The sequence below is a fragment of the Tenrec ecaudatus genome, chromosome 2 (genome assembly GCF_050624435.1).
Source record: "Tenrec ecaudatus isolate mTenEca1 chromosome 2, mTenEca1.hap1, whole genome shotgun sequence".
In the NCBI taxonomy this organism is placed as follows: Eukaryota; Metazoa; Chordata; class Mammalia; order Afrosoricida; family Tenrecidae; genus Tenrec; species Tenrec ecaudatus.
The window spans coordinates 143945253-143967224 of record NC_134531.1 but is presented as its reverse complement, the minus strand read 5'-3'; the positions used below and the strand labels follow the sequence as shown (position 1 = coordinate 143967224).

General features: G+C 38.7%; 1 protein-coding gene across 1 annotated transcript in view; it reads right to left on the bottom strand.

The window, feature by feature from the left end:
- PKD2L2 (polycystin 2 like 2, transient receptor potential cation channel) overlaps positions 1-21972 on the bottom strand; it is a 44080-nt gene that overhangs the window by 20854 nt on the left and 1254 nt on the right. Inside the window, exons 3-8 of the mRNA XM_075542693.1 lie at positions 18723-18856; positions 13607-13863; positions 8188-8409; positions 3340-3568; positions 3067-3237; positions 2604-2785 (exon numbers count right to left, since the gene is read on the bottom strand). Of these exons, the coding sequence (XP_075398808.1) occupies positions 2604-2785; positions 3067-3237; positions 3340-3568; positions 8188-8409; positions 13607-13863; positions 18723-18856 (1195 nt within the window). The remainder of the gene's footprint in view (positions 1-2603; positions 2786-3066; positions 3238-3339; positions 3569-8187; positions 8410-13606; positions 13864-18722; positions 18857-21972) is intronic.

The window sequence follows — 21972 nt, the reverse complement described above, 5'->3', positions numbered from 1 at the left end:
TTTTCTAATGTAACATGTTGATAATTTTTGTTTTCACCACCTCTTCTGCTAAAATGAGGATGCCAACAATTTGTCCCCATTGTTGGAAGGTGGCATCCAGTTGGTCCCGACACCACAGCGACCCTATGGCTGAGAGAACAAGACACTGTGTAGTCTTGCACCACACTCATAACTGTTATGTTTGAGCCCATTGTTGCAGCCACTTGGATAATACATATCACTGGGGGTCTTTTGTCAATGACCACCTTCAGAGGTTCCCAAACATAGTTGGTCCACCATACCCTTTTTAGAATAAAAATTACTCAATGCCCTCCTGGCAATTAAAAACTGTTGTTCTATAGCTCACAACCCAGGATGAAGTGGAGGCATCTGCTTTTGCAGTCTCCCTGGATCATTCATTGCCAAACCACCCCCACCCCCCACCCCAGGAGCTGCTTTTGTCGATCATGAAGAGAGCCCAGGGCTATCTACAATGAAGGACACAGCCAAGCAGACAGACTGACTATTTGGTCCGAGGACTCAGAGCTATCTGGTATTTCATCCCTAAACCCCACTTACTTAATATGTTACTGAAGGATACTTTAAATTACTTATCCTGCTTTTTATATTGGTTTTTAATGCTCTTCTACAAAGGAAATAACAAGCCTAAATTGAAAGACAAGATATTTTACCACAATTCAAATAATTTTTCCTGACGTAGCAGAAAAATAAGTCCCATTTTAATGAGTTTTTTTGCTTGATCTTTGTATCCATGATTTTGCTGTTGCTGCTGCTGTTGTGTTGGTGAGATGTTCATTTGGAGGCACCTGGTATATCTCAGTCAAATCAGTTACAGTTCTTTTTTTTTCTTCTTCCCAGTTACAGTTCTTATGGAAGCAGGTCACCAGACCTGTTTCTTCCATGGGGGCTGCCAGTTGAGTTTGGATTGCCAACCTTTGGGTTACCAATGAAGTGCAAACTACTTGTACCTCCCAGGGCCCTTAGACAGAAAGTATTTTGAAAACTGATGTTTTAAAATATCATTATTTTGCGTATACATTTAAGATTGATTTCATCTACCCACAAAGACAGTGTATTTATGAAAATATTTCGCTTGGGGGGGATCATATTACTGGGGTTTTGGGTAAAAGTTTACAAAGGTAAATAAATGTTTTACTTTTTAAGAAAACTCAGAATACTTTTCATAGGATTCTAAACTAATCTTTTCTATAAGTTTATTTCCTGCTACCGATTATTTCATGATATAAAATTATTTTTAAATATGAGGGTTAGTAAGAGAATATTGCTATGAAATCATAAACCCTTTATTAAACGAAACAATGCAAATGAGAAACTATGGTTTCTTGACCTGTCCTCCATCTAGGTCTGTGCAGTACTGAAGGAGGTGTTTCCATCGCTCACCCTCCCTGGGAAACTTCGGCCCTTTCTGGTTTTTCATCTCACTGCCATCGACTCACTGCCAACTCATAGGAGTCTCCTATTTACACCATTTCAAAACAGCAGTTTGGGACTCAAATCATGTTCCTTTGAAATGTTGAGTTTGAAGAACAAAATGAAATCTGAAGGGGCAAGATCAAGGTTGTAAGATAGCTGGAGTAAGTTTCCCAATAAAATTCCCTTAGGAGAGCCCTTGCTAATCTCAAAGAAAGAGTGAATGCATTGTTGTGATGGGGAAAAAAAATCCTTTGCACAACTTTTTTGGCCCTTTTCCACCCATCCAGATCAATTTTCTTAAGACGACTTCCTCAAAAGTTGCAGTGAGTATCTGCTGTCCTTTGAGAAACTATCAAGAGTTACTTCTTCTTCTTCTTCTTTTTTTTTTTTTTTTTAAGATTATTACTTCTGAAGTTCCCCCAAACAGCTGCCATGAGCTTCTGAGTGAACTTCTGCCTCGACTTCATCTTTGAGCGCTTCCTGACCACCCTTACGGCACATGATTCCTTTTTAAATGATTGTTTTATGTTGGGTAGCTGTCCTATAAACTTGTGGCAACACTTCCATTAGTTGGAAGATGTCCACTTGGGTTTTTCAAATTTGATATGAGCACGGAATTTTCCCCCAGCACAGTAAGTATCCTTCTTATTTCTGAAGGCTCTCTAGCGTGACTAACACAAGTGCATTGCTGAGTAAAACTGTCTGTGGACTTCCACTGATCGCAGAGACTTGTTAAACACATTTTGTTTGGAATACTTGTGCATCTATGAATTGGAACCCTCAGGAGCAGTAATTTTTGACTTTGCCTTCTTTTGCACATCAACTAAGGACAACCAGATCAATATTAATAAAAGAATTCCAAACATGGAGCTCCCTTAGGAAAATATTATTTCTCTCCCTATAGAGTAAATATTCAAGATATGATGGCCAATTTCCATTTTCTTAGATAAAATTACCACTGCCAATGAAATATTATTTTTATTGACTTGATCTCATAATGCCTAAAAAATAGGTATTACTATTCCTTTGGATCTTACAGTTTCAAACCCTTGGCCATCTATAATAACAATAAACCAAGTGTGGATTTACTAGAGCTTGTTACTATAAGCCTTACCATAATTTTTTGTAATAAACTAAAAATTATAGTTATATTTTTACTGAGAGCTTACATGGCATTTTGAAAAGTGGAAAAGTCCTCAACCTGTGATCCAAAAACAAGATATCCTAACTGGGCGTAAGCAAAGAATATTATAAAAAACATGATGGCAAATCCTACGATGTCTTTGATACAGCGGGACAGGGTTGATGATAGTTGAGACATTGTCTTGTTAAAGCTTATAAATTTGAATATCTGAAAAAGAACAAAGTAAAGTGAAATGGAAGAGAGGAGAGAATATCAAAAATTAAAATTACTTAGTGTAAGTTAATTTCAAAAGAAACAACCTTCAAATAAAAGGAGATACTTAATGATAGCTAGGAGACATTTGAGAGTTTGCCATGAATCATTACAAGACCAAACTATTTAAAAATTACTTTACAGTTGAGAAAATTCTGTTTTTCCCCTCATGACATTGTAGTTTAGTTTTCTATTTTGTCATTACACTGCAGTCCTATATAATAAAATATAAATACCTTTATCCAGGCAAAGAAGATAGTAACTGCAATGATATTATTGTAGTAAATGTGCCAGTATGCAAGATAATAGAAATCTGCATATATTTTCATGTTCTCCAAAAGCTGTCCAAGTGAGAGAGAAATTTGTATATTACAGTATATGTTGAAGGAAATGGCCACAAAGCATAACTAGATGAGGAAATAAGAAGGGTAAAATTAGAGACTATTTCCACTTCAAAATCTCTTGCAACCTATGAACCCCTCCCACCATCTATATGAATATATACTCACCACCAAAAGTAGCAATTCTATCCAGTTCCAAATACTTTTGAAATAGGCAGACTTATATTCTCTTATTTTTTTTATTTCTTGTGTTGTGAAGACAATAAGAAACATGCAAAATGTGATTTCACAGGAAGCAATAAAATAATCATAGTAGCTAACATATCTGAGGAGCTTCACAGAGTAGAATTGCCAGGAAGTAAGTATTCCTCCAGTTGCAGGGAATTCTGCCACCAATCTGCAAAATTAGCTTTGTACAAGTAACTGTGTATCTCAAGCATTTATATTTCAGTACTTAACTCAGAAAGAGCGAAATCTCTAATCAGCAAAAGCATTTAATAAAGTTATTTTGTACAAAATGTTTCTTCAGTGTCATAGACTCATGTGAAAATTTTCTAGAAGATTCACTTATTTCATAATGGGTCCTCTTTTTTGTGTGTGGTATCTTTGAATATTAGAAGTGCCCAAAGACCAGTGTAAATCAGGAATCAAGATGTGATTTTTAGTCAGATCTTCATCCTACTATGTGTCGAGATTCACTCATTCAACCAGAAATACCAATTAATCTCCATAGGAAAATAAGATAATGCTCAAGAAAATTCTACACACAAGAACGAAAAAGAAAATTCTACACTCCTAATTGCTGTAATTAACTAGAACTCTGTCCTGCTGCCAAATACATAATGCTTGAGTCTTTCAAAAAGGATATACTCTTCCCTATAGTTTATCACAGATACATATTGCTTCTGAGCGCCATGTCTTTACATCAAACTTTTGTTTATGTTGGCCACTGGAAGTTGACTATAAAGCTCTATGTGCAAATAGAAATATAAAAATTAATCTCAATGCTAAAAGAAAATGATTTCAAGGTTGTGTTTACTGGTTTGATCTGTATTTCTGGAGTTCTCTACAACCTCAGGTAAGTCAGTTTGGTAAGTTTAGGCAACCAATATCTGGACCACAATGTAGTTATTTTCACTTAAAGATATTAGCAAACATTTTGGTAATGGAATAAAGCACTGAAGAACATCAGCAAACATCCCCAAATCCAGTTTACAAACGAACTGGGTTTGTATACAACTGCCGAATAGTAGATGCTCAATGTCAGAGGTGTGAGTAAAGCGAAAGAAACTAATATTAAGATCTGAAGTGTAAAAAAAGAGATAAAAGATCTGAGAAGTGTGAACTAATGAATCAAGAGAAGAAAAAAGAAAACAAAGCATTCAGTTTATTTTCTAGATATGTACACAAAAAGAAAATTATGTAGTCTTTGTGTAAGCAATATGCTTGTTCACAACCATTTCCCCCCAAAATTTTATTGACAAATAACTTACATATTGTTCAATAGTTCAATTATTCAATCATATCACAGATAACTGTATAATCACCCCCACATCAATTTCCAAGCACCCCACCCATTCAATCCCTTTTAAGATGATTTATGAAATCACAATTCGTTCTTCTGCTCCCTCTCCCCTCCTGTCTTCATTAGTTACTCCATAAACCCCCTTTCCCTCCCTATCTCTTCCCCCACCCCTGTGTTCCCTAGATGCCCTTGTATCTGTTATTATCATTATGCATCCATTCCTCCTGTGCTTCACAGCTGGGAGACTCAACAGAAAATAAAAAACAAAACCACGCAAAGGTAGTAAGGGTAAAAACATAATTGTATACAGGTAAAAATACTAATAATGTGAGAAAGGAAAAGACCACCACCAATAATCAAACAGCCAGGGAATACATTTCTGACATGAAACCAGTAAGAAATAATTTGCACCCAGAACAAAGTCAAGTAGCATCTATAGGGTGTGGTCAAGTGGCCACATAATCAGCATAAGCAGGATTACAATGGCCTCTGCCTGGTAGCAGGGCTGATGGTGACTCTTGCGGGGGCTAGCGCGGATCTCCCAGTGGTTCAGTCAGACCAGACACTCTCCTGATGGGTTGGGGCTCCCACCGTCCCCCATGGCCCTCCACAAATTGGGTGTTCATAATTTCTGCTCTGATGCTTTTCTCCTCACTGTATTCGAGTTTTGTAATTATCACCTTTGAATCACAAACTGGTGTGCTTTTTTCTGTGTGGAATGGCTGCCTGTTTGAATACAAGTCTTTAAGACCCCAGACACTATTCCAATTGATAGCCAGGCACCATCTGCTTCCTTCACCACACTGTGCTGTAGCCCCCTTATCTTCAGTGATCCCTTCACGCAGGTGAGTGTGGAGCAGAGCCGTATTCTAAGAAAGAACGGACTGTCCTTAAGTTGGGGCTAGGATTTTACAATCACTGTTGCTATTGTTAGGGCCATAGAATTGGTTTCAACCCAAATCTACCCCATACACAACAGAACTTGTCTGTCAGCCTGCCGTGCCGCGGTGGTTTGGGTGCTGCTGTGGTGCTGGGAGCTGTCAGCAGGATCAGCCAATGTCAACGGGTTTCAGTGGAGACAATGAAGAAGGATTCGGCTCCCCACATCAAAGGAGGAGCAACTGAAAGCCTGATGTACAGCTTTGAAACAACCACTCTCAGCCAGGTAACAGTTTCAGAATCTGCTCACGTTTCTAAAAAATAACACTTAGGAAAGTAACTTAAAGAAGCATAAACTCTTGAGATGGGAAATGTGAACCTAAGCTGATACTACCAGGAGGTCTTCATCTGCCTTTGAACCAGTTACCCCGGTTTCCATTCTTATTGAGGACATGAAAATGACTATGTGTTCTTCGCTTCATCTTTGTCACGACCGGTGTGATGCTGTTAGTGATGCTCCTAGAAAAAGGCTCTTATTTCCCCGCAAGAAAAGAAAGAACTATGAAAGGTATAATTCCATTTGTTGCTTAGAGTAGTTGGTTTCTTTTATTCATTTCCAGAAACATTAAAAGCCCGGGGTGGTATTTTACTGTTACGGTTGCACAAGGTAAAACCCCCAGGTGCACATAAGCCCCCAATTCTGGATCCCATGCAGAGTGAAACATAAGACTTGTGAAAGGGAAGTGGATCTCTAAGATTGTGGAAGAAATTATAGTTAGACTGTCTAACAGTCTCTAAAATAGATTATCCCTTTGCTCTTTCCTAACAAACCCTAATTTTCTATAGGTATCCATCCTTTCCCTCCAGATCCTTTAGAAACAGCTGATTCAAAGCCCACATGGACCCAATCCTGGTGATCCTCCATTCTTTGCCCTGTTAGGCTCAAGACCTGAAACCAACCACTGTCAGGTTGTTTCTGACTCTGAGCAACTCCAGAGGACAAAGTACAACTACTGACAACGGATTTCAATGGTTGTAAATCTTTATGGAATGAGATTGCTACATTTCTTCTCCTATTAAATGGGGGAGAAGGTGGATTCATACCACTGACCTTTTGATTAGCAGCCAAATGTGTGTTTTTACCACTGCACCACCAGGGATCCATTGGGTTCAAGATCCCAGGCTTAATATGGCATGTGATATAAGCTAACAATCACACTAAGGGAAGAAACTCTCTTTGGTTGACACATTGTCCTTACAGGCACAAATAGAGTTGTTGCTTATTCACAACCATTTTGAGGAAACGTAAGACAAGGCTGAGACAAAGGAAGGCGGAAGGTGAAGTCATGTCAATGAAATGGCGCTACAGTCCTCAACTTATTGCAAAAGGAATGGCTGTCTCTGCTATTAATCTCTGTGACAATTTTGGGTTAAAAAAGCTTAATTTAGGGTTTTCTGTTACAAAGGTTTCTAACTAATTCAAAGATAAAGAGTTGAGACGCAACCAAGGCCTTGTATCAATGAGCTTTACTAACAAACCCTAATGCAGTGGCGAACAAATCTATTTATTTCTTAGGCAGAAACCTAAGAAACTATTTCTTATGTAGAGGTGAGCAGATTCACCTGGGCTTGACTGATCTCACCTAGGGTTGCTAATAATGTATCTGTCTTTTGACTGGCTCCATTCATGTGTCTTTGCACTGGCTCTGCCTTGTTTCTCACCACTCCCTTGACCTCACTGCACCTGGGTTCAGTAAGGTGGCCCAGCCTGTCTTTCTCATGGTGATGGCAGAGGGGCAAGAGAGCAAGTTCTAACACACAAACTCATTTGAAGCTTTCGCTTACATCATAGTAATAACATCTCATTGCCCAAAGCAAGTCAGTCACATGGCCGAGCCCAACATCAAGGTAACAGGACACATTACCTAGCAAAAATGTGATGATCTGAGGACTTTATTTTAAATCCCACAGGTTGTAATAATTTCTTGGATGTTGACTACTGTTCTATGTTGTTTGAAATTTAAATTGTTCATGTTTGAGACAAAATGAGTAACTTGAGAAGCCCATTCAGAAAGGAAGTGGAAAGATCTGAATGATATCATTTAGGGAGAGAATTAATACTAAATTAGATCTCTCCAGATCCAGGACAATAAAAGATGACAAATCCTTCATATGAAATTAACATATTATATGCAGTTCATGTTCCTGAATATATCCTGAAATCATGATTCAATGGATATGATACAGCATAACCTTTTTCATTATTGGCATTAAGACTACATTTTTATTTCAAAGGCTATGATTTTAATCTCAGTACAAGTACACACAACAGGGTCTGGATGTTTTGAAATGTTTATATGCTAATAAAAGGAGTCCCTGGAGGGTGCCAATAGTGAACTTACTCAGTTGCTAACTTCAAGGCTTAAAGGTGTGAGTCTACCCAGAGTCTACCCAGAGATGCGCAGGAAGAAAAGCCTGGTGGATCTGCTTTCCCAAATCATCCATGGAAACCCTGTGGAGCACAGCTATAGTCTGACATGTCGAGTTGCTATGAGTTGGAATCAACTTGTTGGCAACGGTTGTGCTAATAAAAGAGTTTCTGTGTCACTCACCTGATGATGCAAAACAAATTTACATTAGCATTGTATAATGAAAAATCAATAAAAATAACTCTTGTTGCTCTTGTGATCCAGCTGTGTAGTCGAAGGTCAATGAACTTGTCTTTGGTTTCAAATTTTGATTTTGGTAAAGTGAAAATATATCCCCCATTTCCATACACACCAACGAATCCCCAGTGCCAAGGGGAGTTAGACTTAGAAGTGGCGTACTTCCATCTGTTAGACAAAGGAATGCAGAGATGAGAACGCCTGATTGAATACTTGAAGAATCTAAAACTAACCTTTTGGTTCAAAAGTTATAATTCTTGAAAAGAGTTATTTATATATTTGTAGGTATTATACCAATTTGAACTAAAACTGGATTAAGGATTAAGAAATATTTTCATACCAAAGCAAACTCACGGCCATCTAGTCAAGACAGGGTAGACCAGCCCCTGTGAGTTTCCCAGATGGTAACTCTTGATGGGAGTAGAAAGCCTCGTCTTTCCCTCACAGAGTGGCTGGTGGTTTCCAACTGCTGACTTTATGGTTAGCAGCCAAATGTGTAACTACGATGCTGCTAGGTGTTTTGAGGATATTAAAAAAATTCCACCCATTAACTGACCCCCTGGGTTTTCTAGCTTGATGTATCACTCATTAGAAATTGCTGTCTTGAACAATTCGTCTTGTAGCGACAGAAGGAAGATGGCTACATAGTCTGGCCGCAGGATAGCTGTGGTGTTTGCTCCAAAAGGATGAACGTGCTATTCGTGCCTAAACAAAGGCCCTTCTTTCTGCTTCCTCCTGCACTCTAGCATGTGCACTCATTCAGTGTATATCATAACACTCCTAGGCCTGAATCCTTTATTCTCTTGCCCATGATGCATTGACAGATGTGTCTGGAGGTGATGAAACATACTACCCTTGTATGGGAAGTCTTTGGAGGGGTGTGGGCCTGGCCTGTGATAAACCCTACTCTTTACAGTCATCCTGATGACGATGTATGTAATACATGCTTGAGCCCATTGTTGCAGTGACTATGTCAATCCATCTCGTCAGCCAAGTGTTTCTTAGAAGTGAGGATGGCAAAATGTTGTCTCATATATTTTGGACATATTATCAGGAGTACTCCATCCCTGGAAAAGGACCTCATGCTTTATAAAGGAGAGTCTGTGAAAGAGCTAAAGATCCTCAACAAGGTGAATCAACACAGTGACTGCAAAGATAGGCTTAAATACAGCAATGATTATGAGGGCGGAGCAATACTAGGCAGTTTTGTGTTTCACTATGAATTTCAGCCGACTTGAGATAATACCTAACAACATACTCACTGCCATTGGGTCAATGCTGACTCAGTGATTCTATAGGACAGGATAGAACTGCCCCTGTGAGTTTCCCAAACTGTAATTCATTACAGGAGTAGAAAGCCCTTTCTCCTGTGGAACAGCTGGTAGTTTTGAACTGCTGACCTGTGGCCACTACAACTCATAATCAGTACACCACCAGGTGCTGGTGTTCCTTGGGAGAAAAACTGGGCTTTCTATTCCTGTAAACAGCTATAGTCTCAGAAACCCACAGGGGATCGCTATGAATTAGCACTGACTCAATGGCAGTGAGTTTTTAATTAAAAAATCATTTTATTGGGGCTCGTACAATGCTTATCACAATTCATACATCCATCCATTGTATCAAGCACGTTTGTACATTTGTTGCGAGTTTTTTAAAAAAATTTAACAACATAAATTTTGACTGTCCACATGGACCTCATGGGATGGTATACACAGGAATCAAGTTGACTAAATCTGTGGAAAGAGACAATGGAAAAGATCAATCTCATCATTCACAACAAAGCCAGGGGGTTGACTATGGGACAGACCATTCATCAATTGCTCTTATGAAAGTTCAAGAAAATTAGAACAAGTTGATAACCAAATATATCTCACCTGATTTTAAAGATCATTGATGCATTGAACATTAATGACCCAAGATCAGATGAATTCTGGATGGGCATCAGAGACGTTATATATGAAGAAAAAGGTAATTTAAAAGACGGAGAGGGAAAAAAAGACCAAAACTCAAAAGTCAGAAGAGATTCTGAAAATTATTCTCAGACTTACTCAAAGCTTGCTGCTATCAAGTTGATTCTGACCCACAGTAATTCTATAGGGCCAAGTTGAGATGCCCTTGCAAGCTTCTGAGACTACAACATTTCAGGAGCATCATCAAGGTGAGCAACTCATGATTTTTGAACTGCTGACCTTCTGGTTACCAGTCCAATGTCTAACCCACTACACCACCAGAGCTCCTGGACACAGGTACAGTGAAAGGGAAAAACAGATAACGTAAAATAATTGGGGAAAAAAAGTCAAAAGAAAGTTTCAAAGGGTGGACAGAAAAGATCAAATATAATGAAATACGCAAAGAACTGGAATTAGTAAACCAAAATTTAAGAATTTGCACTGCATTTCTTAAGCTGAAAGAACTGAAGAAAAAGTTCAAACTTGAAGGTGCAATATTGAAGGATTCTACAGGCAAAATAGTGAACAATTATTCAGGAAGCATCAAGAGATGGAAGGTATACACAGAGACATTGTATCAAAAATCATTGACATTCAGCTACTTTAGGAGGTACCATATGCTCCAGAACAATATAGATATTGGTAAAATAAACCAAACTCAATATGTTACCTTTGTTATTTAAGGTAGCTAAAACATTTTTGAATATTAAAATATCTCTTAAAATAGTCTTGAATTTCCAATTTAAATATATACTTGATTGATTTATCTAATAATTTTTAAGTTGAAGGAGAAACAGTGAATAGTATTATAATATTTAAGTGACTGTCACCATGGTGAAGAATTTAACATAAGCAAACTTATAAGAATTACATTTTAGAAAATTTTGCTTTGGTGATATAGCTGAACTCTTTAAATTTAAAAATGGATTATATTAACTCATTTATTTAAACAAGATTAAGAAAGTAGTTTTGTTTGTTTGGCCTAACCACTTCTCAAAAAAAATGACTTGAAATTTAAGAAGTCAACCTCCCAACTACCATGATCCAAATTCTACCTTGCAGGACTGGATAGGGCAGAGGTTGTACACTGGTGCATATGGGGGCTGGAGGCACAGGAAATCCAGGGGGGATGATACCTTCAGGACCAAGGGTGTGAGGGGCGATGCTGGGAGAGTGGAGGGAGTGGGTTGGAAAGGGGGAACTGATTACAAGGATCCACAAGTGACCTCCTCCCTGGGAGAGGGACAGCAGAGAAGGGGGGGGGAAGGGAGACTCCGGATAGGGCAATTACCAAGGGCACATGAGGGAGGGGGGAATGGGGAGGGAGGGGAAAAAAGAAGAGGACCTGTTGCAAAGGGCTTAAGTGGAGAACAAATGCTTTGAGAATGATTGGGGCAGGGAATGTGCGGATGTGCTTTATACAATTGATGTATGTATATGTATAGCTTGTGGTAAGAGTTGAATGAGCCCCAATAAAATGTAAAAAAAGAAAAGAAGAAAAAAGAAAATGATTAGGGCAAAGAATGTACAGATGTGCTTTATACAATTGATGTATGTATATGTATGGATTGTGATGAGTTGTATGAGCCACTAATAAAAATAATTAATTAATTAATTTTAAAAAGAAGTCAAAATAAAAGTTTAAGGAATATTGGGGTTAATAAGTAAAATACCGATTTAACCAACAATATTATAAACCGGTTTTTCTATACATATTTGTATGCTGTCCTCAAGAACACCCAAAAATTCATGCAAGGGAAATATAAGTGAAACACACGCATGCACACATATAGCAATTACTAATCTTGAGAGTACACAGGGAGGTTTTACAAAAAAGGAAATGTATTTATAATGTATATTTATTACATAAACATCGTGACTAATACTTTAACAGTTTATGGTGTATGTATACTGAAAGGATAATGGGTGGTAGTGCATAAAATGGCTACATGTTAGATTATGTTCCATGTCAGAAAGACAACAGATATATGTACATTGAACTGTATGCTAAGTCTAAGTATGCTAAGAAATAGGAAGTATGCACCAGAAGAAATGACTAAGACAATGGAAATTGTTGAGTAGGAAGGGTAGAACTTTGTAAATATTTGCATCACATTAATAAAAATTAAATTATAAAAAGTATAGTCTCTTCTCCCCTATGACTTTCATCGGACTCTAAAAGCACAAAATAGTAACAGCACTGGTACCAGTAGTTTGTGTGTAAAGGGAAGTTAGTACCAGTTGCACTGGGCTTTTATGTGATCAATACAAAATATTGACATGAAACTGTACCAGCTGTAGCCTTGACAATGGTCATAGCATCCTTGGCAGGCACCATCAGATGCACTGCCTGCAGAGCATAACTATCCTTGCTTACTCTTGCAGCAGAAGGAATCACTGAAGTAAACCAAAGTGAGCAAGACGGCAGGGACAAAGCCACCCAATACTCCTTAGGGATATTGAGACCCATCTGGAATGTGCTTGAGGGAATATGGCTAGAACCAATGGGGGGGGGGAGCTAATTATTTGACTATAAAGACCAAACACTGCCTAGGGCTTTAAAAACTTTTCCATAGAGAAATTTGTAACACAACAAGCACTGCCAGAAACACCTTGGATTTATTATGTATTTTATTTTGAACCATTTTCTTTTGGTCATTTCAATGACCAGAAACCTTTTACTGTTGCCAAATTTTTCGAGATTCCCCACATTTGGGTAAACAACCTCATGTGGGGCTGCAACCCACAGTTTGAGAAGTGTTGGCATACGCGTCAGAAGAAAAACCAACAACCCACTTTGTATCCTGAGGCAAACAAACAACAAAACCCAACAGGCCGTTTACTGTTGGCCGTTTCTAGTTCCCCAAAGACTATGGGACCCTACATATTTTCCATAGATCTGGACTCTAGCATTTTCTCTTAGAGGGAATGGGCAAGCACTGGGCTGTTCACCATAAGGTCCGTAGTTTGAAGAGGCTTTCTACTCCTGTAAAGAGTTACAGTCTTGGAAACACAGGCAGCTCTACCATCATAGAGAGTCGCTAAGGTGGCATTGACTTGATGGCGGTAAGTTCTGTTGTTTTTGATATCTAAAAATATTGCCTGATCTATGTGAATATGAACATCATGTGAGACCCTTGTTTTTCCATCACAGACTAATGTCAAATTGAAAACCTTGGTAATGGCACTTCCCCTTTCAAAGGAATCAGAAGTCCTTGCACTCTTGCATTCCTTGCATGTAAACTTTGAATTTTCTTTTTTATATACTTCGGTCTCTACGTTACTTTTCATACCATTATTGAAAGTATCGTTACAAAGTATCCTCTGGGTTATTAGTTGGAAAAAACACGTCTTTTCAAAATTTCACTTTGAGTGATCAGCCGCAAAAATTACTGTACAATTTTTATAATACTCACTCTGTATCACGTTTAAGACCAAAATCATCCAAGTCTTCATTGTCAGAAGTATATTTGTCATAACACTCATTCATCAAAGACTGAAAAGGTGAATAGACCTTGCATGTGTTGTTGCGAACCTTTAGTTGACGGATCCTTGGAACGCCGAGAAGTATGTTCTCATAGTAGATGCGACTGGTGTTCTTTAAGTTATACAGCTGTTGGTTATTATACCACGAATCCCAGTACAGACCTTCCAAAAGGGGGCCTTCCATAAACTTTAGAGAGACGGATAAATGTCACGGGAAACATACTTTGATGCCAACAGAATCTACACTTATAACACAATCTCAAAAGCCGAAAAATCAGAGGATCTGATGAGAGTTACATTGCTGACCAGGTTACCATTAATACTAATGGTAATGATGATTATGATGCCAGACCCTTACTGAGTGAACACTTACTACGCAATGGGTGGGCACGGCTCTAAGTAGCTTATAACTATTATCTCATTTAATTCCATTTTCTCCACTTATATGAGATGTTGAAAATTTCTTCCCAATACTAAACTACATATCATAGCTGTGTATCATAACTTCACCCCAAAGTTATCTGTGCCCCCCACCCCAAAAGTAGCCACAGTGGTTGCTCTTTTTGACTCTACTCCTATGTGCTCACTCTAAAGGTTACAAACCCAGGGTTTCTAAATTTTTTCCTTTCTTCCTTTTGCCTTTGTCATTGACCTTGTACATGCCCCAAGATTGCAAGGTTTTTTTCCCCATTTGTTTTTTAAGGCAAAGTGAGCTCCATTTTTTATTTCAAGGGGGAAATAATCTATCTTTCATTGGGCAAACGACCTACGATTATTTAGCACTTATTTCACACTTCCTTCTCATTCTCAGGAAATGAATGACCTTATCTTCTTGATAAGCTGAAGTTCCTAGGATGCTATTCTTTTTTTTTAAATCCTATTGGGGGCTCTTACAGCTCTTATCACAATCCACATAGACATACATTGTGTCAAGCACATTTGTACATATGTTGCCATCATTTTCAAAGCATTTTCGTTCTTCTTGAGCCCTTGGGATCAGCTTTTTTCCTCCCTCCCTCAGGAACCCTTGATAATTTATAAATTACTTTTCATGTCTTATACCAATTGCTGTCTCCCTTCACCCACTTTTCTGTTGTTCATCCCTCTGGGAGGGGGTTATATGTAGGTTATTGTGATTGGTTCTTCCTTTCTCTCCCCATCTTCTCCTTAAACTCCTGGTATCGCTACTCTCATTATTGGTCCTGAGGGGTTTATTTGTCCTGGATTCCCTGTGTTGAGAGCTCTTATCTGCACCAGTGTACATGCTTAATTGAGGTCATGATGGTGGGGTGGGAGAAGCATTTAGGAACTAGAGGAAAGTTGTATGTTTCATCAGTGCTACACTGCACCCAGTCTCGTCTCTTCCTTGTGACCCTTCTGTAGGGGGATGTCCAATTATCTACAGATGGATTTTGGGTCTCTACTCCACGCTCCTCCTCATTCACAATGATATGATTTTTTGTTCTGGATTTTTGATGCCTGATACCTGATCCCACTGACACCTCATGATCACACAGGCTGGTGTGCTTCTTCCATGTAGGCTTTGAGGATGTTGTTCATAACCTCTGTCCTTTCCCATTTCATTGTTCATATTCTCATAATTTCACATACAGAATTATTTAAAGCACATATTTATATTTCCTAGAGTGGCCTCCCCTTACTAATCTTCTGACACAAATGAATTATCATAACCTCTGAAAAGCCATCTCTGCCTCCTCCCTGGATGTTCCAATAGTTATGACATGGCATATATAAACCTGCAGTTCCCTTAACTATTCTTTCCTTATAATGTGAGGATCTTACTATGTTAAGTGTGATGAAAAAACAAGTATGTGCCATGCTGATGGAAAAATTCTCTATGTACATAAAAATGCTGTAAAATTATATTCTGAAGGTAGACATTAGGCCTCCTTGTGCATACTCCCTCAATACAATAGCACCTTGCTTAGCTAAACAGTCATTCCATGATACCCACCTTCCCGACATGATCATTGCAGACAGACGTGTGCATAAGTGAACGTGAAGAAAGCTGATGGTACCCGGCTATCCAAAAGGTATAGCGTCTGGAGTCTTAAAGGCTTAAGGCAAACAAGCCGCCATCTAGCTCAGAAGCAACAAAGCTCACAGAGAAGCACACAAGCTTAACGGAACACAAGGTGTTGGAGGAATCAGGTAGCAGACACCAAAGAACAAAAACCATCATTGTGTGATCACCTTCCCCACATAAACGCTGAAGACGAATGTGTGCATAAGTAAGTGTGGTGAAGAAGGCTGATGGTGCCCAGCTATTGAGAGATATAGCATCTGGGGGACTTAAAGGCTTGAAAATAAACAAGCGGCCATCTAGCCCAGAAGCAACAAAGTCCACATGGAAGCAGCACACCAACATGTGTGATCATGAAGGGCTGAGAGAACCAGGTTTCAAGCAACAAAGGCAGGGGGGTGGGGAGCGGGAATCATATCATCGTGAATGAGGGGAGTGCATGATGGGGACCCAATGCCCATCTGTAGACAACTGGACATCCCTTGCAGAGGGGTAGTGGGGAGGAGATGAGTCACTCAGGGTTCAGTGTAGCAATAATGAAACTCACAACCTTCCTCTAGTTAAATGCTTCCTCCCCCCTCCCCCCCCCCCCCCCGCCCAACTATCATGATTCCAATTCTACCTTGCAAACCTGGTTAGACCAGAGGATGCATAGCGGTACAGATGGAATCTGGAAACACAGGGAATCTAGGACAGATGAACCCCTTAGGGCCAACGGTGAGAGTGGTGATACTGGGAGGGAAGGGGGTGTAGAAAGGGAGAACTGATCTCACGGATCTACATATATCCTCCTCTCTGGGGGATGGGCAACAAGAAAGTGAAGGGAAATATCGGCAGTGTAAGATAAGATAAAAATTTATAAATTATTGATCTATGTGTCTATATTTATAGGTCAAGTATTAAGGTGGCGGAAGGACCTTGGGCCTCTACTCAAACACTCCCTCAATGCGTGAATACCTTCTTTTATTAAATTGGAACTCTATGATGCTCACTCTCCCGACACAACGGCTGGAGCCAAAGTGTGTGAACAAGTAAATGTGGTGAAGAAAGCTGATGGTGCCCGGCTATCAAAAGAGATAGTGACTGGGGTCTTAAAGGCTTGAAGATAAACAAGCGGCCATCTAGCTCAGAAGCAACAAAGTCCACATGGAAGAACACACCAGCCTGAGTGAGCGAGTGGTCCCAAAGGGATCAGTTACCAGGCATCAAAGAACAAAAAATCATATCATTGACTGCACACCTCCATGATAGGATCGCTGAAGACAAATGGGTGCATAAGCAAATGTGGTGAAGAAAGCTGATGGTGCCCGGCTATCAAAAGAGATAGTGTCTGGGGTCTTAAAGGCTTGAAGGTGAACAAGCGGCCATCTAGCTCAGAAGCAAATAAGCCCACATGGAAGAAGCACACCGGCCAGTGCGATCACGAGGTGCCAAAGGGACCAGGTATAAGGCATCATGCAAAAAAAAAAGATATGTGTGTGTATGTATGTGTATATATGTGTATATGTATTTATGTATGTATATATATGTATATATATATCATATTAAATGAAGGTGGATGTGCAGAGTGGAGACCCAAGGCCCAAGTGTCGACCAATGGAGATCCCCTCATAGAGGGGTTTAGGAGAGGAGATGGGTTAATTAGGGTGTGAGGTAGTATCGATGAAGAACACAGCTTTCCCCCGGATCCTGGATGCTTCCTCCCCCCAACTACCATGATCCGAATTCTACCTTGCAGGGCTGGATAGGACAGAGGCTGTACACTGGTGCATACGAGGGTTGGAGGTACAGGGAATCCAGGGTGGATGATACCTTCAGGACCAAGGGTGTGAGGGATGATGCTGGGAGAGTGGAGGGTGAGTGGGTTGGAAAGGGGGAACTGATTACAAGGACCCACATGTGACCTCTTCCCTGGGAGAGGGACAGCAGAGAAGGGGGGAAGGGAGACTCCGGATAGGGCAAGATATGACAAAACAACGATGTATAAATTACCAAGGGCATATGAGGGAGGGGGGAAGGGGGAGGGAGGAGGGGAAAAAAAAGAGGACCTGATGCAAGGGGCTTAAGTGGAGAGCAAATGCCTTGAGAATGATTGGGGCAGGGAATGTATGGATGTGCTTTATACAATTGATGTATGTATATGTATGGATTGTGGTAAGAGTTGTATGAGTCCCTAATAAAATGTAAAAGAAGAAAAGAGAAAAAAATGATTAGGGCAAAGACTGTACAGATGTGCTTTATACAATTGATGTATGTATATATATGAACTGTGAAAAGAATTGTATGAGCCCCAATAAATTGTTAAAATTAAAAAAAAAGACAAATTTTACAAATAAAAAAGTGAAATAAATATTAAAAAAAATTATCTTTATCTAAAAAAAATTTATAAATTATTAAGGGTTCATGAGGGAGGGGGGATCAGGGAGAAAGAAAAAAGGAAAATGAGCTGATTCCAGGAACCCAAGTGGAAGGCGAATTTTGAGAATGATGAGGGCAATGAATGTATAAGGGTGCTTTACTCAATTGATGTATATATGGAATGTGATAGGAGTTGTATGAGCCCCAATAAAATGATTTAAAAAATTATATTTTGAATACACTACTCTACTACACTACTCTAAAACACACACATTCACACACAGTACAAGGTTGTATGCCCAAACCACATAGATTATACTTTATGGGCATCTTAAGAAATCTTTAAGAGTAATTTTCACTACAAACAATTACATACTGAATTTAGATCCTAACCTTCATATAAGAAACAAATCTCATATTTTTCAAATGAGAACATAAAACAAATATTTTTCTCCCAAGATATATAACCTCTATCTCACTGAGAACAGAGGTTTTCAATAATTACCTACTGGATGGTTGATTGTAATAGTGTGAAGAAAGGGTATTTTTACTGATTCAACACATTTATTTATGTGTCTACTATATGTCAAGGTTTTTTTTAATGGAATATCTAAAGCCATAGCATCCATAATCACATATCTTACCTTCCAAAAATCAGTTATGCTGCGAATAGACTTAAAGCTGGTTCTTTCATCACCAGGCACAGAAGTGTCCAAAAAAAGAGATGACATAACTTTGTTCAAATAATACATATGTGGATTTACCATCCCAAAAGTCACTGAGGAAAAGATTTTTAAAATTATGTTTAAAAAACAGGATTATAAATGAACTCACAGCTCGTTTTCAATTATATTCTTAAATTTAAATATTTTTCTAATCACAAAAAAATTTTTTAAGAAAAAAAAAGTACTTTGCAAGAAGTTTCTTGTAACCCCATCTCTACAATCAGGTTTGGAATATAACCTTCCAGATTTTTCTTGATACATACATATTTAAAACATTAAAATTTTTTATTACTTTTATTGGGGGCTCTTACAACACTTATCACAATCCATACATTCACCCAGTGTCAAGCACATTTGTACATATGTTGCCATCATCATTTTCAAAGCATTTTCTTTCTGCCTGATCCCTTGATATCAGCTCGTTTTCCCCCTCCCTTCTTCACCCTGTCCCCAAGAACTCTTGATAAATTATAGATTACTTTCATATCTTACATTGTCTTCTGTCACCCTTTACCCACTTTTCTGTTTGTCTCCCTGGGAGGGGGTTATATATCAATCCTTTCGATCAATTTCCCCTTTCTCCTCCTATCTTCCCCGTATCCTCCTGGTATCTCTATTCTCATTATTGGTCCTGAGGGGCTTCTCTGTCCTGGATTCCCTGTGTTTCTGGCTCTTATGTAGCAGTGTACATGTTCTGGTCTAGTCAGATTTGTAAGGTAGAACTGAGGTCATAATATTGGAGAGGGAGGAAGCATTAAAGAACTGTTTCATCAGTGCTATACTGTACCCTGACTGGCTTGTCTTTTCCTTGTGACCCTTCTGTAAGGGGATGTTCAATTGTCTACAGATGGGCTTTGAGTCTCTATTCCGTGCTCCCCAACCCTATTTACATTGCTATGGTTTTGTTCTGGGTCTTAGATGGTTGATACTTGATCCCATCGGCACCTCATGATCATGCAGGCTGGTGTGCTTTTCCATGTGGGCTTTGTTGCTTCTCAGCTAAATTGCTGCTTGTTTATCTTCTAGTCTTTTTTTATTATTAATAAATCTTTTTATTGGGGCTCAGACAACTCTTATCACAATCCTTACATACATCAATTGAGCAAAGCACCCTTATACATTCGTTGTCCTTGTCAGTCTCAAAATTCGCCTTCCACTTGGGTTCCTGAAATCAGCTCGGTTTCCTTTTTTTCCCCTCCCCCTTATCTTCAAGTCTTTAAGACCCCAGGTGCTATCTTCTGATAGCCGGGTATCATCAGCTTTCTTCACATTTGCTTATGCACCCATTTTGTCTTAGGCGAACTTGTCAGGAAGGTGAGCATCACAGAATGCCGATTAGAACAAAGTGTTCTTGTGTTGAGGGAGTACTTAAGTAGAGGCTGCATGTCCATTTGCTACCTTAATACTTAATATACAGTTATATATATTTACATATGTGCATACCTGTATTTAGAGCTCTATAAATGCCTTTTGCCTCCTAGTTCTTTGCTCTATTCCTTTGACTTTCCTCTTGTCCCGCTATCATGCTCAGCCTTCATTTGGGCTCAGTAATTCCTCACTGTTACATTCCCCTTGATTAAACCCCACTAGGCATCTTATGCCCTTCTCTTCATTGATTTTAGTTCACTTGTTCCTTTGTCCCTGGGTTGGTTGACACCTCCCTTACTTTCTACAAACCTCCCCTTCTCTCATATGCCCCCGGGACCATTGGTCCCGTTGTTTTCGTCTCCGAATTGCTTATCTCATCTATCTTATCAAGATAGACAGATGCACACATATTCATAAGATTTTTTTTCCACAAATAAGATATTATACATACTATTCTGAAACATGACTTTAAAAAATTCTATATTGAGAATAGAACCGAGAACTCCAATCTCATCTGATTTTAGACTCTAAGCAGGGTCAGGTGTGGGTGGAAGAATAGATAATATAGTGTGGTGAGTGTGTAAGTTGTAGGCTTTGAATTTTAAAAGATATGGGTTTAAGTCCCAACATCAGAATAATAGCTTTTGTTGTATGGTTTTGTTGTGAGAAGTAACTGTGCTTTGCACATGGTTAGAGTTTTAAAAAAATATTAGCTAGTATTTCTTCTTCTTTTTTGGGATTGCTGTGGGTTGAGGCTTAGAGAAAAGTACAGGTGAAATATTTTACCTTCTCCCTTCATTTGTCAGAAATCCTTAAGTTTTTAAAAATTATGTATCTTTAGCATCACTCATGGCATATTATGCCTCTGCCATTCCTTAATAATTACATAATATTCAACTCTTATTGCAACAATAAAGTTTCCTTTCCTTTTCCTGAATGGTGAAACTATAAGTGATCTTTTTACTTACATTTTTCCATTTTAAAAATATTTGTGGTATGTATTATCTTTATAGAAGCTTTTAAACACCAGTTTAAGAGATCTTAGTTTATAAGGTTGTCTACAGTTGTCATTTTAATCAAGATGTGACTGAAACCCACTTCTAGAATAACAATTGGTTAGTTGGTAGACAATGCCATATAGCACCTACGAGTCCTCCCATTAGGCAAACTTACATGCATATTGAGCATGTATCAAAAAAAGAAAGCTCTTTTTTGGATATTTCCCCCCCAACAGTTTTATTGGCATAAAATTTGAGTATCACACAATTCAATTGTTCAATCACATCAAGAAGAGTTGTGCAATCATCACCACAATCAGTTTTAGAACATTTTCTTCATTCATGTGCTCATCGTTATTAGCTCTCCATTTCCGGAAACCATTAATCCAGTTATTGTCGTTATTGCTTTACCTTCCCTGGATTTTATACACAGAAAAACATAAAACAAACAACAATAAAAAAGTGAAACAGAAGAAGACCCCAGTCAAAAAGAAAATATTAAAAAACCAGAACAATTTTAAATGGATCAAAAGGAGATCAAATGATAGGATGCTAAATTTTAACCAAACTGCATCTGCAACAACCCATTTTCCAATGTATTTTGCATGTTAGCAAGGCTATTCAAAAAACAAAATGCTCTTTACTACAAGGGGGTTTTGAAAAATTCCGTATCTTTCGATTCCATCTTCCATAAACTTTTAAAAGCTCCTGTGTATTGTTCTTCATATATTAAGGAGGCTTTGGGTGGTACAAATGGTTAACCTGTTTGGCCGCAAATTTTAAGATCGCTGATTTGAGTTCAC